Source organism: Hakea prostrata, chromosome 8 (genome assembly GCF_041222555.1).
Source record: "Hakea prostrata isolate BN-2017 chromosome 8, UWA_Hpros_2, whole genome shotgun sequence".
In the NCBI taxonomy this organism is placed as follows: domain Eukaryota; kingdom Viridiplantae; phylum Streptophyta; class Magnoliopsida; order Proteales; family Proteaceae; genus Hakea; species Hakea prostrata.
Window position 1 is genome coordinate 38,698,754 of NC_142607.1, and position 10,613 is coordinate 38,709,366.

A 10,613-nucleotide genomic window follows, 5' to 3' on the forward strand; every position below is an offset into this window, starting at 1 on the left:
ATCTCCTCCTCTTTTGTCTTTATCGGTGGCTTCTTGAAAAGTCCGTCTTTGTTATTATGGATTATTTACTCCTTTGTTGCTAGTGTTATCGGATATTAGTCTTTTAGTATAACATAAAGACTAATAGTCCTAAGCATTGTAAAGTTCACATTCTTTGTAGAACTCCACTAATTGTAAAATACCACATCATGTACACTACCATCTCTATTTAAAGATAATGAAAGTTCTCCCTAGAATATTGTTGATTGGGGATCGTGGACGTAGACTTCACACTGAAAATCGAACAACGTTAAAATCGTGTATTCATTCTGAACATGGTATTAGAGCATACTTGGATTTATTTGGTGCGCGCTCATTCTTGAAGCAATTTTTTTTTTAATTGCATCGTCTCTTCGGCAACTCGACGGAATTCTTCCTTTTTGATGCCATACAGGAAGTGTTTCAGTGTCTCAGATCAACGTTTTTGTGCCTCAGATCTAGCTTCTGGGACGCCGATATTTGCCAGATCTGATATTCAATCTTCGCTAGATTTGATCGTCGAATCGCCATTGCAACCATCCATCTTTCCGCTTACCTGAAGAAACCTGCAGGAAGAGAACGGAGCTGTAGAAGAAAACTGTGAAAAAAAAAAATCATTGACAGATAACTACTACAAACCCTTTCTTGTTTCTCTGTTAAAAAAAAATATATAAAAAAAACCCCAAAAGAACCTTTTGGGTTTCATGTGGGGTTTGTTGGAGTACTTTGTCTTTTTTGAGTTTTGTTTACCCAAATAAAAAAGCTGGAAACCCAAAGAGAAGAATTTGGTTTCAAGTGCTTTAAGTTCTTTTGCTTTATTTTATTTGCTAGTTCTTGATTAAATATAAAAAATAAATAAAAAAGAGGGGAAGAAGAAAGAAAGGGTGAGATTGTTTATCATGAGTGACCTAAAGGTTTCATACGAACCCACTGGTCGTCTTACCTCCACCTTACTTAATGAAAGAAATTTTTTGACTTGGTCTCATGCAATAACCGTTGCCTTAGGTGGGCGTTCTAAGATTGGTCATGTTAATGGACAGACCAAAGCTCTTGAGATTGCTGATCCCAAATATGGCGAATGGCTTGCCAATGATAACCAAGTTATAATGGCTTTTTAATTCCATGGAACCTCAGATATATGAGATTTTTGCTTACTCGAAACGGCTAAATCTCTTGTGGGATGCCTTGAGACTCATGTATGGACAAGCTAATAATTCCTCTAGAATCTATGAGCTGCAACAAGAGATTGCCCATGTTGAGCAAGGCTCTTCTCAGTTTTTCTTCTGACCATCTTGGAAACCTTAAAAAGAAATGGGACGAACTTCGTCAGTATTGCCCACCAGCCCAAACTATTGATGAATATATGAAAAGAGATGAGCATGACTGTGTCTTTCAACCTGTTAGCCGGATTCGTCCCGAATATGAAGACTTAAAAAGACAGATACTTATGAATCCAGATATTCCCACATTCATTACTGTTTGTGGAATTATTCAGAGAGAAGAAATTAGAAGACGTGTTATGCAATCTGAATCTAAAACAGGGACTGATCAAAGTGAGACTACTGCCCATGTTGCAAAAATAAATATTTTTCCTAATTCTAGCTCTGGAAATCAAGTCTCTTACGATCGTCATCGTGGGAAAGGTCGTGGAACTCGACCTACTTATCATTGTGATCATTGTAATTGTGATGGTCATTCTAAAGAACGATGCTGGCAGTTGCACCCTCACTTGCGTCCTTTTAAAGATCAGACCACCACTAAAACATTAGATTCAAAAATTATTGCCCAAGCAGGCTCTTCAGATTTCTAAGGTTCTCTTGAACAGACTACATCTCAACTACAACAGTTCCTTCAGCAAATAGTTTTGTTTTCTCAGTAGCTGAACCAGCAATGTTACTCACACCACTGGTACTCCCCTTGCCCTTTCAACTATATCTCAGAATTACTTTATAGTGGATTCAGGTGCAACTGGTAATATATGTCGTTCTTCATATTGTTTATCTGATTTAAATACTGATAAAATGGACTCCTTCCCTCCTATTACGGTTGCTAATGGCACCACTATTCCTATTCAAGGACATGGGAAGTTGAATTTATTTTCAACCGAAGCAGAAGCATTGTTTGTGCCATCTTTGTCTATGAATTTACTATGTTACCAAGATCACTAAAAGTTTGAATTGCCATGTGATCTTTTCCAAGGACAAAGTATATTTCAGGACAGCAAAACCGGGATGACGATTGGTGAAGGTAGCCTGCAACATGGTCTCTATGTATTGGACTCTCCAAATAGTGCTTTGGTGTTTCTTTGCAAGAACCTAAGAAATCCCAACTTTGGCATTAGCGTATGGGCCATCCTTCTGATAGGATTCTAAATTTTTTGAATTCATCTTTCCTTTTTAGTCTAGTTGTTGTGATACTTGTCATTTATCTAAGCAACATAAGTTGCCCTTTCCGAACAGTACTCATGTTTCTAGTACGTTTTTTGAGATTGTACATTTTGATGTTTGGCACTCTCCTGTGGATTCTAGAGATGGTTTTAAGTTATTCATTAGTTTTATTGATGATAAATCATGAGCCATGTGATTATATTTGTTGAGATCTAAGAATGAAGTTCTACAGATATTTCAAGATTTTTGCAATATGGTTCACACTCAATTTCAGACGAGTATTAAAATCTTGCGAATAGATAATGGTACAGAGTATACAAATACTCCTTTCCAGTCCTATCTCAGAAATATGGGAATCTTGCATCAAACATCCTGTGTTGGCACACCTTAACAAAATGGAGTTGTTGAACGTAAGAATAGACATTTGCTTGAGGTGACCCTTTCTTTACTTTTTCATGGAAATCTTCCTAAAATTTATTAGTCTGATGCTGTTCTTACAAGTTGTTATTTGATTAATCGTCTTCCAAGTAGTTATGTTACAATTCAAGATTCCACTAGAAGTTCTCTATAATCGTCCAATTACAATGACTCATCTTAGACTCTTTGGTTGTGTTGCTTATGTTCACTTGTAGCATGGTAGCAAACTTGATCATCGCTCTTAGAAGTGTTTGTTTTTTGGGGTACTCGACATCACAAAAAGGCTATAAATGTTATAATCCTTCCACCAAGAAAGTTTTTATTTCTCATGATGTTTCCTTTAATGAAATTCACATGTTTTATCCTGATAGGAGTCAAATTCATGGGGAGAATATGGATCATTATAGTGAACTTGTTGTGCAGGAATTTGCTCCTACCCCATTGGCAAGTATATTAGATAGTTCAATTGAGCAATAAAACAATCTTGATACTCAAGAAGAACCACAAATATTGATTCCACCTAAGAATGGGCAAACATCATCTATACAAGTTCGAAGGACAACTCGAGTTTCTAAACCTTTCATCAAATTGCATGACTTCTCAACATATCACGCAGTAAAATATTCAATTCAATCTCATATTTGTTATGATCGTATTTCTCCTCAATTCCTTGCCTTTTTAACTGCCATTGAGGATCATAAGGAACTAATTAATTATTTTTGAAGCTAAGAATTCATCAGTATGGATGAAGGCTTTGGAAGATGAATTAAATGCCCTTGATAAGAATCATATATGAGATATTGTTCCACTTCAAAATGGTGTACACCCAATTGGTTGTTGATAGGTCTATAAGACCAAATACAACAATGATGGTACAATTGAAAGATACAAGGCTAGGCTTGTTGCCAAAGGATATATCCAAACATATGGGGTTGACTATAAGGAAATATTTGCATCTGTAGTGAAGATGAACACTGTAAGAGTGTTAATGTAAATAGCCGTCAATTGTGATTGGTCTCTCTTTCAAATGGACGTTAAGAATGCATTCTTACAAGGAGATTTGCTAGAAGAAGTATACATGGAAGTTCCTCGAGTTCATCCATTAAAAAATCAAGATAGTATTGCCTGTAGATTTAAGAAGGCAATATACGGTCTTAAGCAATCACCACGGGCATGGTATGAGAAGTCCAGTACAACCCTTATAGTTTTTTGATTCAAAAGAAGTGGATCAGACTCTTTAATGTTTGTCAAGAAAACTACTGGGTGGTATAGTTGTTGTCTTAGTCTATGTCGATGACATAGTTATCACTGGAGATAATCATCAAGAAATTACTACTCTCAAGCAATCTTTGGATAAAACTTTTGACATCAAGGATCTGGGAAAACTTCAATATTTTCTTGGTATTGAAGTTGCAAGCTCTAGTAAGGGATTGTTCATTTGTCAAAGGAAGTATACTCTTGACCTTCTAAAAGAAACTCGAAAATTGGGTGTGAAACCAGCTAATTTTCCCATGGACTATAATAGCAAAGTGGTCAGTGATTCTACTTATCTGCAAAATATTGTTTGTTTCCAATGATTAGTAGGACGATTAATTTATTTTACTATTACTAGACCTGATATTGCTTATACAGTGAGTTATGTGAGCCAATTCATGCATGCTCCTACCAAAGGACATATGGAGTTGGTAGACCATATTCTATGTTACTCGAAGTCACCTCCAGGATGAGGTATATGGAAGAAGAAAAATGGGAACACTAGTATTGAAGGATTCTCTGATGTTGACTGGTGGGCGGGTAATCCTATTGATCGAAAATCAACTACTAGGTTCTGCGTATTTGTTGAGGAAACCTAGTCACTTGGAAAAGTAAAAAACAAAGTGTGGTTGCACGATCCAATGCTGAAGCTGAGTATAGAGCAATGGCATATGCAACTAGTGAATTGGTATGGATCAGATCTCTTCTTCAAGAATTAGGATTTGACAGTTTTAGTCAACCTATGTAGTTCTTCTGTGATAATCAAGCAGCTACTCACATTGCTTCTAACCCAGTATTTCATGAAAGAACCAAACACATTGAGATTGATTGTCACTTTACTCGTGAGAAAGTCCAAGATGGAACTATTGCAACTCCATTCATAAGAAATGAAGAACAACTTGCAAATATTTTCACAAAAGCTTTATCCAAGGGAACATTCTAAAAATTAATGTCCAAGTTGAGCTCAGATGTTATATTCGATCCAACTTGAGGGGGAGTGTTATCGGATATTAATCTTTCAGTATAATATAAAGACTAATAGTCCTAAGTATAAAGTTCTCATTCTTTGTAGAATTTCACTCATTGTAAAATATCACATCATGTACACTACCATCTCTATTTAAAGATAATGAAAGTTTTCCCCATAATATAGTGATTGGGGATTTCACCGTTAGATGTAGACTTCACACTGAAGATCGAAGCACGTTAAAATCATGTATTCATTTTGAACATTTGGCGGCCCCATACGTGACAGGCGATATACATCAGGCGAGATAAAATTGTTTTTCAGTCAATTCATCAAGCAACAGCTGCTCTTGTTTCGTCAGCGTCTGTGATGCTGGGTCAACTCGTTTTTTGTGATTTATTTTATCAAAGAGTTCGTCTGCACGTGTAAAACCACAACCCTGACGATCGACTTCATCGTTCATTACTAAGACTTGGGCATTTGATATACTTTGTACAACCAATTTCTTGAATAGAAAAAAGGTGGTCAGCTGTGTTCCAAAAAAATCGCATTTGATGTGAGTTCGTCAATCAAGCTGACGGACAATCAATATTGACCACTTCCTCTCGTTTTTCCAATCGATATTTTCAAATGTTGTTGAAGCTGAGATGCAAGAACGGGTGAGGGCGAGGTCAAATGGTTAAAATCATCTTATTGTAATGATTATATTATTCACCGCATGGCTCATGCTGATCCCCTTGGCTGTATTCTAGTATTGATTCTATCAAAAATAAAGTAAAAAAGGGAGCTTCATTCTTTATTCTATGGAATTCAGGCATCAACACATTCGTTTTCTAGAGATCCTGTGTCATACCACCCGTCCCAAAAAAAAAAAAAAAAAAAAAAAAAAAATCTCTCTGCCACAACTCAAAAGAAATAGTGACGCTAGTAACCGGAAGTTAGCTCTAAATTGAAGGAGTTGTTAACTAATTTACTCTTAAAAAATAAAGCTCCGATTTTCAAAGACGCGTTCTCAGAGAGACGAGTGGAATTTTTATTATTCTTCATGAATTTTTTTCTTATCTAATTGTTAATCCTTTCTTCTCTTCACACCTCTTCCCCAGCCTATATAAACCAATTTCAGTTCTGTTCCAGGAGGCCAAGACACAGCACCGTTTGCCTCCTCGGCTTCCTTAGTTTCCTCTATTTTCTCAACGATAAGCTAGCTCTCCTCTTGAACTGTAAACAGTACTTCACCTTCTTCTCCATTCACCATCTTCTTGTGAAAAAAGCATGGAATTCGAACAAGCCATGGTTGGAAAGACCTACTGGCACCCAAAGCCAGAGCTTCATCACCATGACAAACATCTTACGATGAGCAGCAATTTGTCCACCAGAAGTAGTATTTTGGACACTAATGATGCCCGTATCCATCAATCGGAGTCCTTCGGCATGCATGACATGGAAGTCACCAAGAATGATTCTGCAGAAACCAAATTTGAGTGGTTACGGTCACAGTTGATCGGACACGATGTTGAATTCAACACTCCTTTTGGGAGACGCCTTCTCACCTATGCAGATCACACGGCCTCTGGTAGAAGTCTCCACTTCATTGAAGATTTTATTGCTAATAGTGTTCTTCCTTTTTATGGTAAGTTGATTTGTTTGAATTAGAGTATTGGTGGTTCATACTATTCATGAAGTAGGTTAAACTCATTCTGGCTACGTGCATGGACACAGGTAACACACATACTAGCGACAGCTACGTGGGACACAAGACCACCAAGATGGTCAAGGACGCCACTAGATACATCAAGAATTGCTTAGGTGCAGGACCAGATGATGCTCTCATATTCTGTGGCTCTGGCACCACTGCAGCCATCAAGCACCTTCAAGAGGTGATGGGAATTGCAGTGCCTTCAACCATGAGAGATACGATATTATCAACCCTACAGACTAAGGAGAGATGGGTGGTCTTTGTCGGGCCATACGAGCACCACTCCAACCTCCTCTCGTGGCGTAATAGCCTAGCTGAGGTGATAGAGATCGGTCTTGATGATGATGGGTTGATAGACATGCAAGCTCTAAGTTTCCAACTTGAGTCTCACAAGGATTCCAGACGTCCTATGTTAGGTTCATTCTCAGCATGTAGTAATGTTACTGGTACATACACTGATACACATGCCATCGCCAAGCTTCTTCACCAGCATGGAGCTTTTGCTTGCTTTGATTATGCAGCAAGGTTAGTCAATCTAGCTACATCCTGCTATTTTTTTGTGTGCCTGAAAGCTATTCATATGTTCACTAAACAATCAAGATTCTATACCAACTGTTTTCTTTGAACTCCATATTGATAAAAATGATTTACCTGTATATGTGCAGTGGTCCTTATGCGGAGATTAACATGAGATCTGGGGAGATAGAAGGCTATGATGCTATATTCATGAGCCCACACAAGTTTGTTGGTGGACCTGGTACCCCTGGCCTCCTATTGATGCACAAGGCGTTGTACAAGTTGAGTTCTTCTGCACCTTCAACTTGTGGAGGTGGAACTGTTGATTTTGTCAATGCATTTAGTGAAGAGGTAAGCCCCCTCATCACTCTGATTAATCCTATATTTGCTACTGTCCAATTGGTTAATTACTTTATGGAGGGACTTATTAGCTGATTTATGAATGTGAATCAATCTGTAGCACACTTTGTATTACAATGACGTGGAAGAAAGGGAAGATGCTGGAACTCCAGCAATCGTCCAGAAGATAAGGGCAGCTATGGCTTTCTGGGTGAAGGACTTCATGGGTTACAGTGTTATTGAAAACCAGGAGCATGTCTACATCAAGGCAGCAATGCAAAGACTCCTTCCAAACAAAAACATATTGGTGTTAGGGAATACCAGTGCCCCAAGACAAGCTATACTCTCTTTCGTGGTTTACTCAACCACCAATTCTTCTTCTTATGATCAAAGCAGAGATGGAAGAGGTAGCAAGGATCTCTATATGTGGGCAGAGTTAGGAAACAAGAGAGACAAACCTCTCCATGGGCCTTTCGTTGCGAAGCTCCTCAATGATCTCTTTGGAATCCAAGCTCGAGCTGGATGTGCTTGTGCTGGACCCTATGGTCACCATCTACTTGGTGTTGATGAGACTCATTCGCTAGCTTTTCGTGCTGCTATACAAAAGGTGAATCCTTAACCCCTAAGATCAACTAACCTTTCATGCAACCCCATGAAATTAATGTCCACCTTAAATTTATTGTGACTGATCTTACTTTGAATTTGCTTTGATAGGGTTACACTGGTGTAAAACCTGGGTGGACCAGACTTAGTTTCCCTTACTACATGTCAAAAGAAGAGTTCGAGTTCATTCTTGCTGCATTAGAGTTTATTGCAGCATATGGTCAACGATTCCTTCCACTCTACGGCTTCAATTGGAAGACTGGAAACTGGACCTTTCAGTCTAAAGCTTTCATGGAGAACATATTGGGGGATGATTATGCACCAGTAGACATTCCTCTAAGTGAAGTTAAGCCTGGATTGAAAATTAGTGAAACAACGGACTAAGGCATGGTGGGGATGATCATAGTGACAATAAGAAGACCAGCGATGAAGTACTTATAAGCAAATATACCAACTACTTGGAGACCGCTAAATATGTGGCAAGTTTCCTCCCCAAGTTTCCTCCACATAGAAGGGTTCCGAAGGACATAGATCTCGGCCTTGCGCATTTCAGGGTGTAGAGAGAGTTATCTCTTCTTTTCCATCTTTGAGCATCTCCAAGTATAGCGTTATATGATGTGTTAAGAATCCTTAACACTATATCTATAGATTAAAGATGTATCTTGATTCAAATTCCATTAATGTTGTTTTTACTCAATTTGTATTGTAATTTTTTTTGCCATTCCAACTAACAATAACACAACATCTCTAGTACGAAGTCTTTTGTTTATTAAATCATGTTTCTTATTAGTTAATTTTGCTTTACTTCCATTGTATAGATGTGTCCCATTTTTCTTTGTCCTTTTAAAAATTTTGTGGGAAGGTGGGTGGCACGAGGAGATGGTGGGGGCAAGCAATGAAGTGGCATCTATTGAACAAACACTAGTGTGGGTGAGGGAGGGAATGCATTGATATTTATTCAACAATCATAAATACAAAGCAACCGGTAAAGGGGAGAAGAAATAATGAAACAAAGGGGGAGGGTGAGGAAAATGGGGTTCAGAGTTCTACTCGAATACTATTTCCAATATTGAACATGGCGGCAGCTAGGGATGGCGGGCGGGCAAATCTGGAGCATCCAAGGCATGTTTCTTACACCTTGGATTTGAGAAATGATATGAGTTGGAACTTCAAGCCACAACAAGCAAGTTTGTGGTTGCAATTGGATGAGTTTTTTTATTTTTTAATTTTTTTTAATTTTTTATTTTAAATGCTGAATAAAACTTGTTATTACTTAAGGCAGCAATTACAAAGATTAGTCGTATCTATTACAACTAATGTTTTCTAATATTCTACGGAGGATGAGGATACAGATGCTATATAAGTGAACCATTGTTGGAGTGTGGATTGACTAAAACCCTTAAAGTTAGTATCCTTAATGTTACATATTATAATTACCAAAAGCGGGACATAAGCCATTGGCCATTTGTTGTGATTTCGTGGTGAGAGTAGGTCTAGCAAATCCTTCTCATTGCACCATATTTCATCCAGTTGAATGTTATTTTGTTGTGCTTGATCTATTCCATCCTTTATCCCAACTAATAGAGCCTCAATTATACTTCCCTTCCCAATTCATCCTAAACTGACATACTTTAGTTGTCCTTTCCAAAATAGTCCAACATTCCATCCGATGCTATTTAGTACTGAGTTATGTATCCCTACACACATCAAAATTGATACTTGACTCAACTTAGTGATACTTTTACAAAAGCAAATATTTGGTTTATCACTCATTACAACTGTCTCATTGTGTGTGGTTTTAGCAATTTCATTGTGTTAAAATTTAGATCTCGAACCCAAATGGAAGTATTATGTAACACTTTGTTGGGGTTGGGGGTGATTTTGTTAAAGATTGTGTTGTTTCTCTCTTTCCAAACAAAGTAACAGGTGATTATGAAAACTAACACCATCCATTTTTTAGTTGGTTTGTCAATCCTAGGATCTAGAATGAAAGAACTGCACAAATCCATGATAGATGTGTGTAATACCCTTCCTATTCTGATTCCTAGGGGCCCCGCCACCCATATTCTTTTTGTCCAATCACATGAAATAAAAACATGCCACATAGTTTCCACTCTTTTTCCACATAACTCGCACATTGGGATCAATGGCATCCATTGAGCGAGTATTTCTTTAACTGGTAACCCTGCATTTATAAGATGCCAAAAGGACCATCTTAAATTTAGGGTGAAGGGATAATTTCCAAAAAAAACTTCCACCATTCTTTAAGTGTATTAAATGTGGATATCTCTCTTGTTTGTGATGGGGCTTTCTCTGCCAGTTTGACAGAGAACTCTCCATTACTGGAAATAAGAGGCATCCAATCATCTATTTCATTAGACAGATTTATGTTGGAAATGCCATAAAATTGAGAAGT

General features: G+C 37.7%; 2 protein-coding genes across 2 annotated transcripts; both read left to right on the plus strand.

The window, feature by feature from the left end:
- The first annotated feature begins 1,216 nt into the window (after positions 1–1,216).
- Positions 1,217–1,828, plus strand: LOC149007801 (uncharacterized). The gene has a single exon (XM_089167163.1). It carries the CDS (start codon positions 1,217–1,219, stop codon positions 1,826–1,828), a length of 612 nt encoding a protein of 203 aa, XP_089023289.1.
- Positions 1,829–6,197: 4,369 nt separating this feature from the next.
- LOC149007802 (uncharacterized) lies at positions 6,198–8,638 on the plus strand. Its single transcript, XM_089166669.1, has 5 exons — positions 6,198–6,673; positions 6,763–7,264; positions 7,405–7,606; positions 7,716–8,201; positions 8,309–8,638. The coding sequence occupies exons 1-5, from the start codon at positions 6,316–6,318 to the stop codon at positions 8,579–8,581; spliced, it is 1,821 nt and encodes a 606-aa protein (XP_089022795.1). The 5' UTR covers positions 6,198–6,315; the 3' UTR covers positions 8,582–8,638.
- Positions 8,639–10,613: the final 1,975 nt, after the last annotated feature.

Bases quoted from the DNA above. Each gene is read 5' to 3' on its own strand.
- LOC149007802 (XM_089166669.1), top strand. From the start codon at position 6,316: ATGGAATTCGAACAAGCCATGGTTGGAAAGACCTACTGGCACCCAAAG. The intron at 7,607-7,715 runs GTAAGCCCCCTC...ATCAATCTGTAG, and splicing joins TCAATGCATTTAGTGAAGAG to CACACTTTGTATTACAATGA. The intron at 8,202-8,308 runs GTGAATCCTTAA...TTGCTTTGATAG, and splicing joins TTCGTGCTGCTATACAAAAG to GGTTACACTGGTGTAAAACC.
- LOC149007801 (XM_089167163.1), top strand. From the start codon at position 1,217: ATGGACAAGCTAATAATTCCTCTAGAATCTATGAGCTGCAACAAGAGA.